General features: G+C 45.9%; 1 protein-coding gene across 1 annotated transcript in view; it reads left to right on the forward strand.

Moving 5' to 3' along the window:
• The window catches only part of PCDH10 (protocadherin 10), a 127,623-nt gene extending 113,841 nt beyond the window's left edge, over positions 1-13,782 (forward strand). Inside the window, exon 5 of the mRNA XM_066632885.1 lies at positions 13,172-13,782. Coding sequence (XP_066488982.1) covers positions 13,172-13,782 — 611 coding nt within the window. The remainder of the gene's footprint in view (positions 1-13,171) is intronic.
• Positions 13,783-23,967: the final 10,185 nt, after the last annotated feature.

A 23,967-nucleotide genomic window follows, 5' to 3' on the forward strand; every position in this document is an offset into this window, starting at 1 on the left:
CCTCCAGACATGACCAGAGGACAGGTCAGGTTGTGTTTGGAGGGTACAGGTCTGGCTGAATCCACAGGTTCAGAACCTTCCAAATCCACAGATAGGAAGGCATGACCTGTATTTCTTTATTTATTTCTTTATTCACATTTTTATACAACCCTTCCTCCAAGGGGCTCAGGGCGATGTACATGGTTCCTTCCCTCCTCCTTGCCTCACAACCATCCTGTGAGGTAGGTGAGGCTGAAAGATAGTGACTTGCCCAAGGAAGCTTCATGGCAGAGCAGGGATTTGAACCTGGATCTTCAACACCAACCCCAGAACCACTAGAGCTTGTAGCTGTTTTTCAGTTTGACTGGTGTGTTGTCAAAAGAAAGCAGTAGTGATACGCTGGACCACATTTGTGATCATGGTAGAGCTGCCTGTCTACTAGTTTCCTTTGTTGCCCACTTGCCATCTTCTCAGCATGCCCTGCACTGCCTGGACATACCCCATCAAGCCTAAAGATTTCACAACTGCTGGCCTCTGTCCATCTCTGCTACTATAGTCATCTGCCACTTCCTTGTCAGTGTCCTGGAAGGAAACACCTAACAGATTTGCCACAATCATAACTGTTTATCCCCAGGTGGAAGAGAAGTCCTTCCTTCCTCCAGAGGCCCTGAAGACAACGTACACTCATGACTTTCTTAAGAGACTGAGGTGCAAACCTAGCATTCAACTGCCCTGTAATTGCTGAATTCATTTTATACCATCCTGCCTGCTTCTTCTGTGTCCTTTGTTCAATGTACATAAGCATGGAATTTCAAAACAAGAAAACGGATGCCATATGATATTAAGCTACCAATCTGCAGTTTGTGATGAGACAACTAATTAATTAGTCTAGGTTGATCACCAATTAATTGTGGTTCATTTAATTACTTTATGTATAATGCAATAGTTGTTATAAATGCACAGCCCATTTTCCACATTTAAAAAAAAATCAGTTTCACTTACAAGTTCACTTTAAAGACATTTGAATCATCACGGTCACACAGATGTTCTCTATCTGCACTGCCGTTTCCTATAGTAATCATTTACTGAACTAATTAAATGTTAGCAACATTTTCAGGACTATTATGTTATAAAAGTGCAATGCTGAACAAAAATGACATGTATTGCAAGCCAGCAGAAAAGCCAGCTGCGTTCTGGGATGTATGGCAATAACTCTGAAAGGCATATCATGCTAGTTGGTGACCCTGACACCTAGGCTAAGATATTACAGCCAACAATCTAATCTTCTGATATGTCTTTCCAATCACTAGTACACCTTGGAAAAGCTGCAGGCTCAAATTGAAAATGTGTCAGTCTCGATATTGTATTATATAGAAGACGTTAATGGCTAAAGTGGCTTCATATAATAATTGCACAAAATAATAATTGATTTGGCAAAATCCCAAGAGGTCAGGTCATATAAGCCTCTTTGGAAGCCATACTATGTGACCCGGGAGCCCTTATGATAATTCTAGATGTGCAAGAATTGGGGGTGGGTCCTGAGTGACAGGGTCATCAGTATGAAGCATGTATACAATCTTGACGTTGTTTTTGTTTTAGTCTTAATGTGGCATGGCTCTGGGGATGTGGCTAGAGTAGCCATTTTCAACCACTGTGTGCCATGGATAGTCTGCAGGTGTGCTGCAGGAGTCTGGGAGAGGATCATTTGTTGGTAAGGTCACTGGGGAATGCGAGTTCCTGCTGTCAGTATGGTGTTCCTTGTCAATGGTCCAAAACTGATGGTGTGCCTTGACAATTTTAGTTCTTTGTCAGTGTGCCATGAGATGAAAAAGGTTGAAAATCACTGGGTTAGAGGGTGATATGACATGTCAAGCTCCTGAATTTTAAAATTTATTACTAAACCACTGATTGTATACACTGACTGGCAGCGGCTATGTGGGGGTTTGGAAAGGGGGTTTCCCAACCCAACCTGTAGATGGCAGAAATGTAACCTGGGACCTTTTATACGTAGAACATGTAAAGTAGCACAGATAATTACATGTGCTACAGGTAATTATAGCATGTCTCAGAAGGATGATCATGTAATGGCCACTTTCATTGTTTCACTACAGTATATCTTTGTAATGCATAATGCAAATTTGGGAATTCTGAGTTGCTGTCTAAAAAAATGGAATATGGACAATGTGTGAATTAAATCTTGACTATATTTCAGTGTAGTTCTGAGAAAACAATATACAGCAGTGTTTCTCAAACTGTGGGTTGGGACCCACTACGTAGGTCACAAACCAATTTCAGGTTTCAATATTTTATTCATTTCAATATTTTATTTTTAATCTATTAGACTTGATGCTAACATGGCATGTGACTGCACTGGGGAAATGTTACAGATCTGTACTTTTAACATGCCAATCTGTATATGCTTTTAACAATGATAGTAAATGGGTCTTACTCCTGGATAAGTGTGGGTAGGATTGTAGCCTAGGATTGTTAAAAATTTTCCTGCTTGATGATGTCACTTCTGGTCATTATATCACTTCCAGTGGGTCCTGACAGTTTCACATTCTAAAAAGTGGGTCCCGGTGCTAAAAGTTTGAGAACCACTGATATACAGTATTCTTGGATGGAGGTTGGCGTTGAAACATTCTCCTGCTCCCGTCATGCGAATTGTTGGCTAATATTTTGAAGCTTAAGGGGTGTTCTTTGAATAGAAAGAGCAAGGGGATTTTATTTTAGAGCGTTTTGCTTTCCCAACGAATATATTATACACACAGTTTAAAAAATAATAAAAAGTACAAATGATGACTTAATTCATGGTAATTTCTGCTGCTAAAAGTAATATTTTTTATGACCTAGAAGAGAAAAAAACCACTGCTCAGACGTATTTTAATATAATAGTTTATCCAGAGAATATTTTAATGCTCTTAAAGGATAATTTTACCTGTCACTTCTACTACACATTGGCATGCTAATTATTAGCTGTAAAGAAAATATTGAAATGTAGGAACGGCAGGCGCTTTAAATCAAGCTGGGGAGGCTCCTGAAACTATCTTAATATATGATATGTAAGAAACAGTAAATGCATGTGCATTTTCACAGTGCGTTGCCACATTCCTTTGTCTCCAAAGCACTTAAAAGAAACGTCTCTCCCACTTCCACCACTACATCACCTCATCCCAAGGCAAGCATACAGCGCAAGTAATTGTCCTCTGCTCAATGTATTCTTTTTCTGTGTATAGAAAGGTTTGTTTTTCTTCATGTACAAAAATGGCATATCGTGAAATATGAGGACAAAAATTTGCATCAAAAAAGAAACAATAATACTACTAACAGTGGTGGACTTACCACGCCCCACTCCCGCGGCAAAGGTCTGAGATGCTGTCCCTGGGATATGCTGTCCCCCCGCCTGCAAAGCCAGCCCTACTTTTCTAGCACAACAGAACCTCACACAACCTTCAGACTGACTGGGGAAGCATTCTAACATTTCCCTGTGGTCTTAAACTGACTGCGTCAGGAGACTCAATGAGGCTTCCCGAGTGGTCCTAGAGGCACATGGACTTAGCACCCAGGGCATTTGCCCCATTTGCCCAGTGCTAGGTTTGCTGCTGTCTACTAACAAAAATATCTCAGGCAAAAGTCTGAAAGCACATGAAGCTGCAGTTCTGCGGGAGCTAAGCAGGTCAGGGTCCGATCATACTACCTGGAGATACATATATACTGTCCTTAGCTCCTTGGAAGGAAGGTGACATATAAATGTAACAAAGTAAGAACCATGAAGAAAATTACCAAATAAGAAAGAAGCTAAGAGAATAGGAAAGCTAGGAGGAAGAAAGAACCAGCATTGCCAATACACTTTTGTGGTTCTCTAAAGGAGGCAACAGGAACAACACTTTCCGTTGCTCTGGTGAGAAGGACCCCTTTATTACACTAACAGCCCAATCCTTTCATCAGGCTGTGTTGCTGGAACTAGCAGTCTGCCCGTGCAGCTCAGTCTATGCCATTGTAAAACACAATTCCGTGTAGTGCACAACTGAGCCACTACCAGAAACAGTAAGTCCTGCCGGCTATGTAGCAGTGGCCTCACTTTAGGCCTGGTACGTTAGCAGTGTGAGTGGGCTGTGGACAGGGAGAGGGTGGATGTTGAAGGACTCGAGGCATTTGTAGGCGAGGGGCAGGAACTGGTGTAAAGGGTGGGTCCAGTGGCAATAGCACATGCCAGAACTTATCTACTCAATTTTTAGTCTCCCTGCATTTTTCTCTCCTCAGACATACACCAGCAAACTAGGTGGCATGTACCCAAGAAGATCCATTGGAGATCAGGCAGGAGGTACCGGGAGGTAAGTACAAAATTACTTACCTCCTTCAGACTGACTGATCCTTCCTCCCTCCCATCATAGGATGCAGGGCATGCCTTTTTGGCAGGGCTGGATTGGTGTTGATGATGGGGGGATCGGATTGAGGCCTAGGTTATGGAGGGCTACTAGAATGATGTAGTTTTAATTTTCTCCGTTGCTTTAAATATCCGTTAGCCTTGGAAATTGAACATGGATGTATGAAGCTACCTTATATTGAATGAGATCATTCATCCATCTAGGTTAGCACCTTTTAACAGTGACTTTCTAGCCATGGGTCTTTCCTGGAGATGTTGGGGATTGAACTTGGGACCTTCTGCATGCAAAGCATATCTGCTGCCACTGAGTTACAGACTCTCGTAGACCAATACGACTGGCCTTCAAATCAATTGACAAACCCTGCATGCTCATGTTATTTGATCATCTGAAAGCGTCCACTGTCTTTCAGCTTATGAAAGCATCCCTGCCTGGTCTCTTGAAGGAGTTCACTCAGCCCAGGTGTTCAGACATGTTCTGAAGATGCACTATGTCACTACCCTACTGAAGCTAAGCAAGTTGAGGTCTGATCATTGCCTAGGAATTTCTTGCAATAGTGCCTTGATTTCTATGGAATAAAGATGACATATAAACAAAATAATATTGTATCTAATATTACACATTTTTGAAAAGGACTCTTGGAATTTATCGTTCTCAGCTGTCTGCTAGCATTTTCACCTTTCTCTGCGTAATGAGAATGTTGCTGCTACACCCCCGTGCAATTCAGTACTTTATGCCTTTGTATGTAATGATCTTTCTGATGTAATGATCAAAAGGAAGACTGCTCATTTCACCTTTATAGCAGTATTCCACTCTAACCTATTTGCAGGGAGCAAGCATGCTCACTTGGTGCAATATTCTTTCTCTAACATGATTGTTTGTGGAAATGCGCCATCAACAATGGCTGCTCAGGTCGTTGGGTGAGGGATGGATTGAAACCCCAAATGCTTTGGATAGGGCTCCTTCTTCTTGGTGTGCAATACTGCACAGCATTTAGGCAGCTGTAGCTGAAAGCTACAAGCTACAAAGAAGGTGTTTGATGTTAAAGCCACATACGCTGGCATCTATTTGTAACCGAAACAATTATATGAGACCGCAGAGAGAGATTTGACAATAGAGATAATGGGTCTCACTGGGCACTAATGTGCTCTTTGTATGCATGGTTACAAGTCAGAGCAGCAGAAAAGAACACCAGGGCTAATGCGCAGGGCACCTACACATGAGAGACTGTTCAAATGTTTCAGCACACTGCAGCAGATGGATAATTTAGATCATCAGCTAATTGCTTGAGCTCTTTTGCACTATGATGGCTCACGGTTTGCACTGCTGCTGAATTAGACAACAGAGCTGTGCAGTTTCGTTCTGTATGCATAGCCGGGTGCAGGTCTCATTGACTGCATCATAACTGACCTCCACATAATGTCTGAGGATTGGAATGTCAAACTGTGGATATTGATCAAGCCTTTAAAGCAAACATGCCCATTTTGTTCACAGTATTTTTGTGCTATGAAGTTAATCACATGACTGCTTACTGCATGGTAGACACTTGGCATGCGCTGAATTCATGAAGAGCCAACGTTGCTGCTGTCCAGCTTCACATCTCACTCCCCCAGATTTGTGAGTAGTGAAGTGAAACAGTGGAAACAATGACCAGAGCTTGTAAATGACCATATTATCATAGAAAGAGTTCATTAAATAGCCATCATATAACAAAGTGGCCTTGCACTCCACCTAAGTTCACAAGAATGGGCTGAAGAGAGCTGGGTCAAATGTGGTGTCAGAACTATTATCAGCATGCAACAAATAGACAAAGATTAGAGGAAACCAACAAAGAAAATATTTCAGTAGGTAATTAGACTTTGGAACTCCCTGCCACAAGATGTGATAGTGTCTGTCCTAGATGCCTTTAAGAGGGAATTGGATGGATTTCTGGAAGAAAAGTCCATTACAAGTTACAAGAGTGTTTCTCAAACTGCGGGTCAGGACCCACTAGGTGAGTCACAAGCCAATTCCAAATGGGTCCCCATTCATTTCAGTATTTTGTTTTTAATATATTAGACAATGCAGTGTTATGTTTGGAGACAGGGCAATCACTCCTAATAACCAGAGCATGGTTATTAACCGTACATTGCTGGTTAAAAATGCATTACAACTCAAAGCCCGGTAGCCTCCTGCATTTAACGCTATCGGAATTTGATTCTTCCAAATGGGACAAATTGGTGAGGGGAAAAATCAAAACAATTGGACTCTCACTCAATTTCCTGGGCCTGCACTCTTATCCATCAATTTATAAGATCATAAAACAAAGAGTGCTGGACATTGAGTTTCAAAACCTCCATGAACTGACTTCGAGAAGTTGTTCCCTCCCCCCTTAACTTTTCCACCCCATTGTATCACGGTCTCATGGTGCCATATCTCTCCTTTACAACCAACCCAATTGAGCGATGTGCTATTTCCCTAGCAAGATTTAGGGCACAATCCTAACCCCTTATGTCAGTGCTTTCTAGGGTAATGCAGCTCTGAGGTAAGGGAACAAACATTCCCTTACTTTGAGGAGGCCTCCGTGAGTGACACCCAACTGCAGGATGCAGCACATATCCCATTGGCACCGCTAAGTCAGTGCTGGAAAGCACTGACATAAGGGGTTAGGATTGCGCCCTCAATCTGCTGCTGTCCATGGTCACAGAGGGGAGGTATAGCAAGATCCCCTATGCAGAATGTATCTGCCCCTGCAATCAGGGTCAAATTGAAACCATCCAACATATTTTGTTTTACTGTCCTCTTCATGCTAGTTCCCGTTCCATCTATTTGGAATGGTTGATATTTAATAGAGATGGGTTTTCTGATTTAGAGAATTTGAAATTTTTCCTCAATGATTGTTCAATTGATGGAGATGGTCTCCAAATTCTTAGTTTCAGTGTCCTCCAAGTATACCTAGTCTATCTGCTAAGCCTACTACAGATAATGTTCCGTACCCTATTTTATTCTATCAATTTCTATTTTCACACTACCCTGTGTCCTTCTGTGTTTTCTTTTGTAGCTGACTGTTGCGACATGTATTATGTATGATGCCAATAAAGGTTATTGGATTGGATTGTAGACTTGACGCTACCATGGTATCTATGTGACATACCATGGTATGTATGTACCATGCAATGGTATGTGACTGCATTTGGGGAAATGTTACAGACCTGTACATTTAACAAGTTACTATGTGTATTCTTTTAACAATGATAGTAAATAAGACTTACTCCTGGGTAAGTGTGGGTAGTATTGTAACCTAGGATTGTTAAAATTGTTCCTGCTTGATGATGTCACTTCTGGTCATGACATCACTTCTGCTGGGTCCTGGTATTCTAAGAAGTGGGTCCCAGTACTAAAAAGTGGGTCCCGGTGAATGTGTGAGAACCACTGGGTTACAAGCCACGATAGGTATATACAACCTCCTGGTTCTAGGAGTAGGCTGCCTCAGAATACCAGATATAAGGAAGTGGAAACAGAATGCAGGTGTCTTGTCTGGTATGCTCCCTGAGGCACCTATTAGGTTACTGTGCAATAAAGGAGGTTGGACTAGATGGGCATTTGGCCTGATCCAGCAGGGCTCTTCTTATGTAATGCAATCCAAGGCATGTCTTCTCAGAGGTAAGCCTATATGAATTCAATGGGACTTACTCCCAGGTAAATGTGCAGTCTCTCTCTCTCTCTCTCTCTCTCTCTCTCACACACACACACACACACACACACACACACACACAATGTGGTGGATGTTAATTAAACATGGGTAAGGTAATCATAAAAATGCTCCATTTTCTGTAGGCTACAGACCTTTGCCTATACATTTGTAGTTGACATTCAGTCTTTGTCAAGTATTCTCTCTCTTATCCTTTGTTCCAACTCTTACAGATAAATAACCCAGTATGGATTTGGCAACGCTTTTAACAAAATCTCAAGGCAGTTTTCTACTATTTGCTATGAATAAAATGCAAACTTGACTTTTCACGTGCTTTAAAGTATGTTTTCATTTGGCGCACGTCTCCCATGGCAATCCTAAACAGTAATGTGAATTTGAAACTGTTTAAGAATGTATAGTTATATTTGCTGAAAGTAGCATGCCCAAAGCTCTGGTGCATTATTTCTATAAAAATACCTTGCTATTACTGTCAGCTGTAGAATGTTTGGATTTATATAGCAAGTTGATGCAGAGAGCCCTTGAAATCCATTTGAACCATGCCATTATCTTAACCTATGTATTTGCTTTTTAAAAAGGCATAGTCCTAAGTAACATGCTTATAAACATACACATCCCTCTTCAACAGTGAACATTTCCTACTGTTGTGTTTGCCAGTTGAAGTCATATACAGGTCACATGGGGAAGTACCCACTTAGAAAAGTTAGCAAGATGAGGAATCTGGCTGGGGACAAACAATGAGCATGATCTAAAGGAAAGGTCTTATTCCGAAAGTTATCCAGGCAGCCTAGAAAAATGTCAACAGCCTGACAACAACATCAATTTCAAATGTTTAAAAGAAAAACAGTGACCACATTGTCTCAAGGGCTAAGAAGTGGGTTATAGATGTGAATTGTTCTTTTGTATGTTTGTGTGTGTGTAAAATCTACTACACCAAGCCTGCTGCCCCTCTATAGACCAGTGGTTCCTGAACTGTTTAGCATTCGGATACATCTTTAAAAAAATAATAAAAAGTTTCACTTTACCAGCCTCTCAAGCCTCTGTGGCTATAATGGTGGTTGAGCAGCAGTGTTCTACAAGTAGCAGGTTGTTTAACCCTTCATGCACATAGCCTAATCTGTCCTGTAAGTTTTGCAAACCACCAAAAATTGGGTTGTGAGCACTGGTGGACCATGGAACTGCTGCTATAGACTATAGCTCAGCAGTTCCCAAAGTGTGCAACATGAGACATTCAGCCAGCCGCAGACCTCCGCAGCCCCGCGAAGGTGCCCCCCTGCGGGCTATCGCCACCCTTCCCCCACAGAAATCTGCCCCCACTGACCAGAGGCTCATGGAGACTCGCACGACCTCCTCCCGTGCCAGGGAAACCTCTGTGAGGTTCCCCGGTGCTATAAACAGTGCTTCCGGCAAACTGGAAGCACAGTTTCCGCCCTGTCGAGAGCTGCAGAGAGGCTTCCGTGGTGTCCCAGCGACTGGCACCTGGGGCATTTGCCCCAGGGCACTCAATGGCAGGCACACAACTGCATTCAGCAGGGTGTTGTGGAATCCCTGCTACCTGGCAGCAGGATCACAGCACGAGAATGACCAGAGGCTCAGCATGGTGGGCAGAGCTGAAGCATATGAAAATTGCATGCTGGGAAATACCCTTCCTTCTGCCCTGACCCTCTTACCACTTTTTAAAGGCTTGTGTTTGACCTCCAAACAAAGAAGTGAGTGGTGGTGACACCATTGTGTGATGTGTTTTGTGACACTGCCACCTACTTCCAGGTTCTGAGGATGTTGCAGCAGTGGTATGTTTGGGAATCTATAGACCATAACAACATTCTTGCTGTATCAGACCTAAGGCCTATCTAGTCCATCATCCTGTTTCCCCCATATCCAACCAGATTCTTTCAGGTTGTCTAGAAAGGCACAGAAGAAATCACCCTTCCCATTTATAATGTTCTCCTGTATGCATTTCATTTATTCCATCTTGGAGAGATCTAAAGTAATGGCCCTCACCCCAATTGTGGCACCATAAATCTAATTCCCAATGTACTGGTACTGCTCAGTTGTGGTTATAGTGTTAAGGAGCTCTGCATGCGATAAGTAGTGATCTGTTTGTTAGGAGGACTTTGTAGGTTCCAGGGTTAAATGTTGTCATTCAAATCAGGTTTCTGAACAAAAGTCCTGGTGCTTTATAATATAAATTAAAACCTTCCTTCATTACTTGTGTCTTTAGCAGGCTGCTGTGATTGCAGCTACACCGCACCAATGATGATATACAAAGAACCATTTGCTCTAAACAATGTTAACTTTAAAGTTGTATATATAGCAATTTGGGCTGTGTGCGAGAAAGAAAGCAATGACTCAAGCTGCAAAGATGACTAACAGATTTGCGCATTATGGAGGCTGATTTTTTGCATACTTAAAGCAATGATAGTATGAGAATTCATCAGTGTCATTAGCTCAGTGCACAGTTCTCCAGGAGGGATAAATGGCAATATCTGAATATGTTTCTGTAAGATACAGTCACTAATCAGGTGGCAAATGCAATTGACTAAGCTTAAGCACCTCAGAGCTGCTTCCCTGCCACCTTTCTTTGTGAAGACCATCTGTAAGAATCTTTCCACTTGGCTGAACCATGAAACTGACAAGCCAGAGATATTATTAGAAGTTGCGTCAAGGCTGCAGTCCTAAACATACTTACCAGGAGCTGAGCTCCACTGAGCACAGTGCACTTATTTCTGATAAAGGTTGCAATCCTATGCATGCTTTCCTGGGAGTAAGCCCCATTAAACTCAATGTGACTAACTTCTGAGTGGACAAGCAAAGAACTGGGCTGTAAACTGTTTTGGATCAGGTTGATGGTTGTACATGAGCAGTGGTGTTGCTATGGGGGTGTGGGCCGCACAGGGTGATACGCAAGGGTGGGTGACACCATTAGAGACCAAAATCATTAAAATAACCGTTTCTAATAGTACCTGTAGTAAATATACATGTACAGGCACTAAAGTTTAATATGTCTTAGTATATTTGGCATCAAGGACAGTCAGGCACACCTACGCAGTTGAGCACACTCAACCAACCTTGAAAATATGTTGGGTCATTGAACTCTGTGCCTGTGAGCAGCAGAACGCTATGAAGGAGAATCTTATCTAGGAATGTGTTTGCGGTAAAACTAGAACTAGTTAGTAAGCAGCTATTATGAAGCAAGGTAGCATCTTTGTGGAAATTTCCCAACTATGTAACCTTATATCATGTGTTTTGAGACTTAATAAAAAGCTGGGTCAGGAGCTGGGAGAGAGCACTTGACTTCTCCCTTGATTTCATTCTTGCTCCTGCTTCCAGCACTTTCAACCTCTCTGAAACCTGTGTCTGTTGTCTAATTCTTGCCATGGCTTTTCTGCCACACCAACGCAGCATCTCAGGCTGCTCCTCAGGTAGCACCAAAATGCTACAAGTACCATCATGTTATATACCATTCGATGTGTAATTTACAGCAGAATGCAATTTTAAAAAAAATTGGAGTGAAATATCTCCATTCTATGAAAAGTTATGGCCAAAAAACCAGAACACAAAAATGCAACTGTCTCATGTAACAAAAAAATACATTTCCTTAATTCAAAACATACCATTGAAACTGTTCGATCAGTCAGTGAGATTTTATTATGACACAGCATGGAAGGAATAAGGTGTTAGTAAAGGTGACACCTGCAGGGGGGTGACCACTTGTGACCAAAATCGCTAAAATAATGGTTTCTGCATCCTGCAGAAAGGACCGTTAGCAAAGCGCTAATGGCAATTACCACACCCCCACCCTGATGCTGACAGGCTGGGGGCTTGCTGCTATTGGCCCGCCTGTTGTGCAGGGCGGGACCAAGAGGCTGGAGTCGGGCAGCTGCCCGACCCAGCCTTCAGTCCGGGAGCAAGCGGTGACGCATGCAGACGCAGTTCAACCGGCTCCGGATGCCTGGGAGGCAAGTGGGCTGCCGCAGTGGGGCACCTTGGTTCCCTTCAGCACTCATCGCCTGCCCGGCACACCAGGACAGGGAGTAGCGGGCGCCACCCGCACGCTGCGGGCACCAACGGGGACCCATGCAGGCATTTTTCTGGCGCCTCGGTGCTGGGAGGCTCGCCTCTTCCCCTGTGCCCATTTTGGCGCTGCGGGCGCGCGTCGCTCACCACTGCGGCTGCAACCAGCGGGGCTCTGCGGTTCGGGCTCAGTCGGGGGTCGCACTTCCCCCACTTCCTGGGGGGCCACCGGTGGTGGCATTCGCTCCTGCCTGCGGGGGTTGCGCGGCTGGCGCGGGGCCGCGCACTCCTCCTCCGGGGGTGCGCGTGCTCTTGCGCTGTGAGCAGGTTGCCTGCTAGCCGCCCTTTCGGCTGGGCTTGGGCTCCTCCATGCCTGCCCCAGGCCAGGGCGGTGGGTGCCTGCGGGACACCATGGTGCCTTTTCCCGCCTGGGGCACGTGGGGGAATAACGCTCAGGCGCCATCTTCTCTGCCCGCCCGCCATTTTAGCTCCGCCAAATTTTTTGGCTCTGTAGGCGGGGTGTGTGTGCTGGCCTGCCGTTATTGCCCCCTTTTTTGGGTCTCTTTAGCCCCCCCCTTGCTTCCTTTCTCCCCAGTAGTGCCCCCCGCAAAAAAAAAGAAATAATAAAAAATAAAAAATTAAAAAAAAATGTTATAATTTGCATTCCCTAATGAGCATTAGGGGGAAGACATTGGGTTCAAACCATTAGTTGGCTGGTGAGGGGGCATAGGAGACCCATTAAAAAAAATTTGGGGGGGAACTAGTTGCACCATTAGTATATACACATCTAGCTACCCTTTCATTGCTACTGCGGGAAGGTAAGTACTCATTATGCCTAAGCGCCCTCAAAAGCGGTGCGGCAAGGCTTCGAAGCGCCCACCTCCCACACCTGCCGAGTCTTCTTCGTCAGCTGACGAAGGAAGGGATTTAGGCGAGCTTAAGGCGTTAGTAGCTCGCCTAGAGGCCCGCCAAAAAGAAAAGGCCATGCATAGGGCGGGCAAGGGCGATGGGGGTGGGGCTTCGGGCATTGGGGGATCTCGACACAGTTTTGACCGCCCAGGACGTGGTTCCTGACTTAACACAATTTTGTCCTCCACTAAAAAAGGCAGAGTCTCAGCGGCTCAGAGGGTCTCAGACGAGGAGTCGTCGGTGGCCTCCGGGGTTCAAGTGGCTGCTGATACCGAGAAATCTGCCCAGGACAAGGCGACGGCGGACAAGGGGTGTGCAGGTGAGATAGAGGGGCCAGAACACGATCCGTTTACGCCAGTCTGGGGTGCGGAAGGCGGGGCACCCGACCACCCAAATTTACAGGCATTTAACTATCCATTTGGGGTTTTTTGGTGGCCTTCTCAGGCGCCGTTGCCTTTTGGCAGTCCTGGTTACCCTTGGCCCCCCGGGTCTTATGGCTTTGCTGGTCCGGTTGCCCTGCCCGCTGGAAGTCCCAGTGGACCTTTTAATGCTCCCTTTACACTGGGCCAAGCACTCCCCCTTGCTCAAGGGCAGCAGTTGGCACCTCAGGGCTCCCAGATCCTTCCCGGTCTGGTGGCTGAACCCAATGAGCACCCCCGGATTTCTTATGGCGATATTGCCTTGCCGCTGGGTGGGCACTTGGCCCTTTCTGTCAAAGAGCGAATTTGGCGGGGGGAGTTTGTGGATATATTTAGTCTATTACAGGTGGAGCTGGAAACCTGCCCCGAGGCTCGGAGAGCCCCTTAGGGACCAGGAATTAGTAAGCCGCAGGAAAATTGACAAGAATTGGACGAACTGGCTTAATGGCTTTATAATTTATGCCTCAGTCATCCTTCAAATGTATCCTAACAAAGCGCCTTCACTTTTCAAGTACCTTGACATTATTCACAGGACATTCCGTGATTATTCTGGCCCTGCCTGGTGTTCCTATGACGAACACTTTCGCCTTAGATCCTCTCACGATCCCTCGCTAGACTGGTGTGTCCCACAGTGGGAGCTTTGGGCGCAGTTAGTCATCCCTTCAAGACCCACAACGGGTGACCGGTCAGACAGTGGTCACCTGATCGCTAGGAACCGGTCTGAGCTAGCCTGAGCACCTCAGGGTGCGCAGGGGTTTCAATACCCGTGCACCTGTTACGAATTCAATGCCGCGGGCCGCTGTAGCCGTCCAAACTGCTCTTTTTCCCATTTGTGTGTCCAATGTGGGGCCAAACACGCAGTGTCAAGTTGCCCCAAGCTCGGCTGGGCTAGGTCCCGTGCCAGAGGTCAGGCCAGGGGTGGGCCAAGAGGCGGTGCCCCTCCCGCTGCCCCTTCAAAGGGGCCCAACACCAATTAGGCTTTCTTTTCTCGGCCGGTTGCTGGATCGCTATCCCAACCGGCCGATGGTCAGATATCTTTGGGAAGGTTTTTCCGATTGTTTCCGGATTCCTGCACCCCCTCCTTCTCAACTCACCTGGGCCAAGAACCTTCACTCAGTTTGTGGAATGGAAGAGGTGGTTAGGAAAAAGATCACCAAAGAAGTCACTGCGGGCTGTGTAGCCAGCCCGTTTTCTGCGCCACCATTTCCCAACCTACAAGTTTCTCCCTTAGGCCTTGTGCCCAAAAAAGTCCCGGGTGAATTTAGGTTAATCCATCATTTATCGTACCCCAAAGGCCTGTCAGTGAACGATAGGATTCCACATGATCTTTGTTCAGTCAAGTAAACGTCCCTTGACCAGGCTGTTGCTTTGGTTCGAGCCTGCGGCCCCGCAGCCCTTATGGCAAAGGCGGACATTCAGTCAGCTTTCCGCCTATTGCCGGTTCATCCCAACGATTTTTGGCAGTTGGGTTTTTATTTTGAAGGGGCGTATTATGTTGACCAGGCATTGCCCATGGGCTGCTCGGTCTCCTGTGCTGCCTTCGAAAGCTTCAGTTCATTCTTAGAGTGGGCGGTTCGTGACAGGGCACGCCCCTTTTACTCCACCCACTATTTGGATGATTTTTTGTTTATAGGCCCGCAAAACACCACTGTCTGTCCAGACGGTTTGGCTGCTTTTGTCGAGCTGTGTGCAGAACTCAGGGTTCCCTTAGCCCAGGGGTCGGCAACCTTAAACACTCAAAGAGCCATTTGGACTCCTTTTCCGGAGGAAAAAAACCTCAGGAGCCACAAAACCCTTTTGACATCTAAAATGAAGATAACACTGCATATATAGTTTTGTTTTTTTTTACCTTTATGCTCTTATAGGTCCCATTTTTATAATGTAGCCCCCTCTTGTAGCTTTTAGTTAGTTTTGTCATACATTCTTGTCCTGTGTTTTCAGACGCCTGGTCCTCTATGGTGTTTTGCCTGATTCCAAGGCCATTCTCTGCCTGGAGAATTATGCCCACTTTAAGCAAATTAGCTCCCCTTCTTTCCCCCAACAAATGACCCTGGTTCTGTCCTGCAGTCCTGCTGGACCCCACCTCCAGGGTAGCTCGCCTGTTCAACCTACAGAGGTCCTCTCTCCTGGCAGCAGCCTCCTGCCACTACAGCAGACCCTTGGTCCTCAGCAGGTCTTGGGCACAGCAGCCACACACAAAACTCCAGTGTCTCCAGCAGTCCATTAGTCACAGTCAGAGTATCCAGAGCAGAGTCCAAAGTCAATAAGCCAAGTCACAGTCCAAGGTCAGATTCCAAAGTAAGTCAGTCAAATCAGTCAGAGTATCCAAGTCAAAGTGAATAAGGCAAGTCAGTCTCCCCTCCAACCTGCACTCCTTCTCTAACCCACACCCCCCCTTCCTGCCTCAGGTGCTCCTTATATCCCTGAGGGCTCTATTGCCTTCAAGTGGCTGCAGCTGTGCAGCACACTCTGCTGGAGGCCCAGGCCTTACCCTTAAAGGGACCACTGCTGACACCACATCTACCTCCTCACGAGGTCTGCCAGGATTCCAATATATATGTCGGTTATGACATCTGCTTATCTTACATGGATACTAAAGAACTCCCCCCACCTTCCAGAGGCACCCTGCTAGAAGGAAAAAAAGGACATAGACTCCAGAGGTGGGGAACAGAAGAAGCCAGAGCTGGGGGGGGAAGGTGGGGGGGCAGCCACAGACCAGCTTCTGCCCTGCCTGCCCTCCCTTACTCAGGTTGCAAACCTCTCCACACTATCCTGGGAGCAAGCCCCATTGACTACAATGGGACTTCTGAGCAGACAAGTTGGTTGGAGCTCTCAGGTTGCAGTCCTCTTCAGACTTTCCTGGGAGGAAGCCTCACTGACTACTTGTGAGTAGACCTGCATAGGAGGGGGCTGAGGCTGCAGCCCTCCACACCTTCCTGGGAGGAAGCCCCACTGACTACAGCTTACTTGTGAGTAGACCTGCACACGAGGGGGCTGAGGCTACAGCCCTCCACACCTTCCTGGGAGTAGCCCAGGGACTGCATCGAGGCTTGCTCTTGAACAGACCTGCTCAGGCTCCCACTCACCCGTCCTTTCGAAGGCTCCAAGGCTGCCATCCCAGGCACCCTTTCCTGGGAGTAAGCTTCATCCACTGTAATTGGGCTTACAACTGAGTAGACACACAGGATGTCTCCTCTGCTGTGGAGGAAAAGCCTCTCCTTGCACTGAGTGGGGACCTGCAAGGGCTCGCAATGGCTGAGGAGGAAGGCGTCCTGCTGGATGGTTGGGGAAGGGAAAAACAGAGCTTAAGCCTGCAGAGCGGGCAAAATTGCAAAGGGAAACCAATGCGGGGCAGGTGGGGGTGAAGGGAGAGGAGGGCAGTGAGCTCAGGGGGCGGAGGGAAGCAGCCTGCCCTTCCAACATAGGTGCCTCCTGTCACAGTCTTTGCCACTTTCACCTGGAGGAGACACAGCAGACAGCTGAAAGAGCCGCATGCAGCTCTAGAGCTGCAGGTTGCTGACCCCTGCCTTAGCCCATGAAAAAACCAAAGGTCCCACCACTTGCCTTACTTTTTTGGGGGTGGAGCTCGACTCTGTACTGCAGCAGAGCCGTCTCCCCCTCGCCAAACTGGTTAAGCGCTGCAATTTGCTGGGCGCCGCTTACACAGCACGCAAGATCACGTTGCGGGACCTCCAAGTATTAATTGGTCATTTAAATTTTGCTTGTCGTGTTATCGCCCCGGGCAGGGCCTTCCTCCGGTGTCTGTGTGACGCCATGAGCGGCTTGCGACATCCGCATCACAGAACTCGGATCACGGCCCCCATGCGCGCGGATATGAGCATGTGGTCTGACTTCATGCTGCATTTCAACGGTATCTCATTTTGGAGGAGCCAGAAGTTGCTTGAAGCAGAACTACAGGTTCATTCTGACACCGCGGGGGGTTTAGGCTTTGGCCTCTACTTTAGGGGGTGCTGATGCTCCGCCGTCTGGCCGCCTTCCTGGACGGCAGTGGGGATCACCAAGAATTTGACCTTTTTGGAATTATTCCCGATAGTGGTGGCTGTTGCCTTTGGGCCTATGGGTCCTGTGTTGGGGGAACCCCGTCGGCTCCCCTGTGTTGGCCCTAGGGGGATGTTGGGCCAGGGAGTTCATAGTCCTGCGGGGCTGGTAATCATGCCTTCCGGTGGGGAGCTCCCCTGGCTTCGGCCGTGTTTGATCATGCAGTCAGGTTATTGTGCTATTTATCTATAAGGCACGGTTCCGTTCCTTACTGTTTCTTTTGCCTCGACAGGTCCACCTCAACCACAGCTTGTTCAGACTTTAGTCATTGGGCATTCTATCGTTTTCAGGGCCAGGAAGCACACGATGTCCACCAGCTTTGGGTCTCAGCTGGGCCTGGCGGGTCACACCAACGTGGTCTGGCTGGCCCGAAGAGGCATGTGCTGGGGGCAATTCCTGCCCATGATCTATGAGTTTGTGTCTACCCATCCGCCTCCCCAGGTAATCATAGTGCATCTGGGAGAAAATGACCTCTGTCAGAGGACAACCCTGTCCTTGAGGCTGCAGGCCCGTAGCGATTTTCTCACCATCCACAGTTGGTTACCTGGGGTTTCGATCCTGTGGTCCGACCTGCTACCCAGGAGGGTGTGGAAGGGAGCGCGTTGCATGCATCGTGTTGATGTAGCCCGACGCCGTCTTAGCGATTACCTGGGGAGGGTCGCTGTGGCTTTGGGCGGGTCCGTCATTCCTCATCCCAATATTGTGTGGTCTAGCCCTGCCCTTTTCCACAGCAACAGGGTTCACCTTTCCCCTCTGGGCTATGATATATTTTTGACCGATTTACAGCAGGGTTTGAAGCATTTCCTCCTTTGTGGGGACAGGAACGACAAGCAGTAGGCTGTCTTTCCTTGTGGCGTGGTGCGTGCGGGGTCAGGGTAGGTAGACACACCCCGATTACCACACCCCCACCCTGATGCTGACAGGTTGGGGGCTTGCTGCTATTGGCCCGCCTGTTGTGCGGCTGCCCGATCCAGCCTTCAGTCCAGGAGCAAGCGGTGACCGCGCCCTCCCGCCCGTTCGTCAGTCTGAGATTAGCTGACCGCCTTGGGGGGCAGGGTAGGAATTTTTTGCTGACATCCTGATTGGCGTTTGGCTGTCAGTTTTTTCGCCTACCCTGGACTGTTGTGGCTAGGGTTCCATGGTTAGAAGTAATTGGTCGCTTTGCGTGGTGCGTGCGGGGTCAGGGTAGGTAGACACACCCTGGTGTCTGTCTAAGACAGCAAGGTCAAGGGGTGAGCCAGTACCGCTCACATGATGCTTTCCCGGCTCAAAGAGGCTGGCTGGCAAGCCCCTTTGACTGGACTGGCACGCCTGGCAGGCTTGACCTGCGGGCCTCCAGTCCTGCTCTTTTATCCATTTGGGCGACGTTGACAGGCTGTCCTAGGCCGTTGGTCTGGTGACAGCCTCGAGTCGGACGGTTTCGCCCTTTGACCTTGGGGGAGGTAGACAACTAGGTTCATTTCCCCCTATTAGCGACCCCGCACAACTTAGGACTGGGTGTCTTTAGTCAACTACCCCAGTCACTCTGCTGTAATGTTAAAGATCAATAAAGTGGCCCAGTTTAAACCCAAGCCGCAGTCTGGTGCATTTATTTGGGGGGTGCATCGGTAATGCAGGTTTGTAGGAACAATACTATCATGTTATATATCAATCAATGTGTAATTTCATGCAGAATGCAATGAAGCAAACCACTTTGAAATATCTGTGTTCTGTCAAAAGGTGTAGCCAAAAAAACAGTGGTAGTGGGGCACCACACCCACCACCCAGGTCACTGCCCTGCTCACTTCATGGGAGGATGTCCATCATGGGGTTGACATGCTGGTCTCCTGCATCGGGTGATGCAAGCCCTAGTGACACCACTGTACATGAGTTTATACAGAAACCAACAAGCAATCAATCAACCAGTCGGCGTATATCTGACAGTGCAGGCTGTAACCACCAGCAGCTCAATGCATTTACCAGTATTATCTCCACTTATTTTATTCTTTTGTTTAATGTTAAAACATTTATAGTCTGCCCTTCTAGCCAAAGGCAACCCAAGATAGCAACATTCCAAGAGAAAATAACACAATGAAGTTAATATCAGGATGCACTCCACAGCAAAAAATAAATTGCCATCCAACCACCAGAAAAGTATCATCCTCCCCTAAGAGCAAAAAAGAAAAGGTAGGTTTTAACACTGCCTAGTCTTTCAGCTGTGTACTGTAATATACCACCAAAAATACTGGAACTGCTCATGCAGAGCAAGGTTCTTCTGTCAGTGTCTGACCTTAACAAAAGGAGCAGCAATTAATGGCCTTATGGAAGACACTATGGGGGAAAAACCAGCCTGCTCTCCCCACAGCTGAAAGTGCCCCCTTGTCCCCGTCTTTCAGAGTAACTATGCACACAAAAGACAGGTACATTGAGCTGATGGGGAGTCAATGCTTTGCAAGGCCACTGCTCATCCTTTGATCGACATTACAGTGATCTCCCAGTGCTGAGTCTGGGTTTCTCTGTGAGGACATGCATGACAAGTATTTTCATGCGTCAAGACAGTATTTTCCCCATTCTGTACACAACTCTGAAAAGTCATCTTGGGAGAGTGTCATATTTGGTACTCGGAACCAGGCAAAGGATTAAGCGTTCATGCTTTGAAAAACCAGAAACTGAAAGGGGCCATTGGGCAGCATTCATGCGCATGACTGGTGCTTATTTAGTCAGTGACACAGGATTTGGTTCTTATTTTCTCTGCAGTGCTGTAGAAGTATATTCCCTGACAGGGGTATGGGCTGGTGGATGACATGGCATGGCATCAAAACTGTATTACAATACCATCTGTGGACACTCAGAGATGATGTCATGTGTCACTGCCAAACTTCTAGGTTGCCAAGCTTTGCTGCCAAACTGATTTTCATTTTTCTAAAAAATTGATACTTTTTTAACTGTAATGTTTCTTTTCGTGCATCCAGAATTAATATAGTTTGCTTGGGAAGAGTGTGAACTTTCCTTCCCCTCCTAGTACGTTCTTGTTTTTCCACAACAGAGAGATGCCATTGCTTGTGCATGGAAATCTTCAAGGTTCTACTTGGAAAATGTTCCATGAGCATAGTGCAGCCAGTTGCAGCAATTCAGATATTTGCAAAGGCAAACAGGATACAGGAGGTAACATCGTGGGGCAACAGCGTTGCAACATCCTGTTGCGACAGATTCTATTCTGAAGGAGCTAATTTAGAAAAAGTTGTCATGCATCTCGGTTCATTGGAAAGGGTTGAAGCCACAATGGAAGAAACCTCCACTAAAAAACAGCTGCGGATTTGACTCAACACGGATGCTGAGCCTGCATCTGGAGGGCCTCAAGGAATGGATCCCCTGCAGATATTGACAGCCCACTGTATTAACTATCATCATTATCAACATGGATTGAGGCACTCTGTTCTTAGCTATCCATATGTAAAGTAAAACTAAGCCATTTTCAAATCATACTGGTCTCTAATAGGTCTGGTAATGATGACGATTTTGACGGCTTGGGGAAGAGGGTATGGGATCATACTGGGCCAGCCACTGGAGACTGGAAATTGCAAAAAAGTTAAGAACCTCTGTTTTATAGAATTGTCACCTTTTCCACTTTATGGACTTCAAAGCAAAACTGCTATCTCCCGACAAAACAAAGAAATCAGCTGTTTCCAAACTCTTAACAGTTTATACTCTAGCCTGCTTAAATAATAAACGATTATTATCTCCATGTGTTGCTTGACAAAAATACCATTAATGGATTTATACTTTTCAGTGGATTACAAAATAAGGAAACAAAATGATGTGTCAAAAATAATCGGTAAATGTATTCTTGCGGTAATTGTTTTAAAACAGAGCAGCGGTCTAAAGAAAAGGCGACTGACTTGTGCAGCACACATTGGATTTTGCTTTTTGAATGAAAGCCTGGGTTGAAATGGAGCAAGGTCTTCCAAGCATGACTTCTGCACAAGCGCCACTTATTTGCTATTAGCTAGTTTAATATGAAACAGGATATGTTCAGCCATTTATTTATTTTATGGAAATCAGATTGGAACAAACGATACTAAAGCTAGAAAAGCAAATTCCACCATCAGTGATGCTAATATAAAAGGTACTAGCTACTTAAAAGCAAGCATTATAGACACTAGCAGAGAATATCTGTGCAAAGGCATTTTAATTCATTCTTGCATGGATCTGCTCCTGCTTTAAAGACTGCCATCCTAGCAGCATTCTAGAACAGGGGTGTCAAACTTGTTCCATACAGCTGAACAGCATTCATGATGCCTGCTATGGGCCAGAAATGATGTCATAAAGCAGGAAGTGATGTCATTAAGCAGCTCATGACCAGAAGTAAGACCTTTTTCTTACTTAGGAACGCATTAGCTGCAAATGATAGAAGAGAAAATATGCTTGGTCTTGGACATATTTTCAAGATATATGGGAGCCCAATTATCATGTCACCCTTTCAGCAGTGACACCTTAGCACAGTTTAGCAGCTGAGAGCTGCTGCTGGTGGTGCTGGGAGAGCCCATGGGCCTTATGTTTGACACCCCTGTGCTAGTAATTCTAGTGAAGTCTTCGAAAGAAGGTGGTCTGAACCACAGACCAGGGGAAACACAAATACAGTGATTTCAAAGGTTATTTGGATTGCAACAAAAAGCCCTGAATTTGCATTTTGAGGCCTAGTCTACAGTACCTTAGAGCAGTGTTTCTCAACCATTGGTATGGATACCACCAGTGGTACTTGAAGTGGTGTCTGGTGATACTCTAAGAACTCCTGGACACCCAACACCAGGCAGCGAGACCAGGAACATGATGCAACAAACAGCAGTAGGCAGCTAGGTTCAGTGGGCAGAGCTTCCAAAACATGCTTCTCCACACTCAAAAAAGCCCTCCTGCCCACCCTGAGCCTCTTACTGGCGTTTACTGCATTGCATCTGGCCTTCCAAACCAGGCAATGATATCATTGACCGGTGGTATTTTGAATAGGTCAACCATATGAAATGGCATGGCAGAGGACAAACTTTGAGAAACACTGCCTTAGAACTATTGCTTAGAAATGTCTCGGCAAGATTACTTGCACCTGCCAGCACTGTGGCATATAGCACAGGTGACCCACCTAACGCCAGTGCTAAGAAACCTGCTGCACAATTTTACCTCATTCACAATTATTTTCCAGCCTAACGTTCACTTGGAGCAGTCACACAGAAATGAATCCATTATTTCATGCCACAGCACAGGAGAGCAGTGCGATTGCTGCTTTGCTTTGCAAGATTTAAATTACGGTGCTGTAAAAATAAATACCCCCCCCTCCCCAGCAAGTAAATAAATAAATTAGTCAACAATGCCAGTACCTCATTGGTCATGGGGCAGACATATTATAACTTTGAAATCTCTCGCTATAAATGTTGGATTGTATTCTAGGGGATAGGAAGGCAAAGGTGGTTATGTAAGCTGTCTTTCCCACACTTTCCTTTCCTCTCTGTGGCAGATCTGGGTCCCTGAAAAACAGATCTTACGAGAGTCTTTGGGGTTGGGGGCCGTAGGAGAAAAAATGGCCCAAAATCACTTGGAAGTGGTTTCGCCATGGAAGTCACATTTTTCTTTTTCTGCCACAGCAATCCCCACCGTGTGCCATACCATTCCTGAAGGCCTCTCTATTCTCAAAAATGATTTTTTGGAGAGAGGTTCAAGGATCTGTCATAAAGAGAAGAGGGTGGGGAAGATAGCTTATATGAATGTGTTTGATGCAGCCCATCATTATCACCATAAAGGTTGGGCATCCCTTATCCGGATTCCAAAATAAAGAATATTCTGAAATACAGAACTTTCTTGAGCACCAACATGACTTTTTTTAAAAAATCTTTTTGCCTAAAGAAATAAAATCACAAACTGTGTTTCATGTACAAAATTATTAAAAAATATTGTATAAAATTACCTTCAGGCTATGTGTATAAGGGGTATATGAAACATAAATGAATGTTGTGTTTGGACATGGTCCCCATCCCCAAGATCTCTCATTATTAGGGGCAGTCTAAAATGGTAAAAATGAAATACCCTGAATTAACACAGAAATTGGGCTTATAAAATGATAAAACACAACAGCCTGATCAATTAATCCATTTCTGCCCAGCCCACAGGTACACCTTTGATCCCTGTGGCCTATATGCAACATTGGGCAGAAATGGCTTAATGAAATAACACCAAATTTACTTATTAAATTGGCTGTGGAGCATCTGTGAACCATTCTGTGTGCTTCTGACTGTGTTTCATATTATGTACATGCAAGTATTCGGAAATATGAAAATATCTGATATCCAATATGCTTCTTGTCCCCAGCACGTCAGATATGGGATGCACAACCTGTATAAAAAAATAGTTTAAAAATGCAGCGGTGCTAAATATCTATCCTTAAAATGTTTATACGTTTCCATAGCTGCAAAACTCCTGTCAGGGCAATAGACTAAAAATTAGTTTAAAATACTGCAATATATCACATTAAAAAGCACAATGAAACTTA

This window comes from Tiliqua scincoides, chromosome 6, assembly GCF_035046505.1.
Source record: "Tiliqua scincoides isolate rTilSci1 chromosome 6, rTilSci1.hap2, whole genome shotgun sequence".
Lineage (NCBI taxonomy): Eukaryota > Metazoa > Chordata > Lepidosauria > Squamata > Scincidae > Tiliqua > Tiliqua scincoides.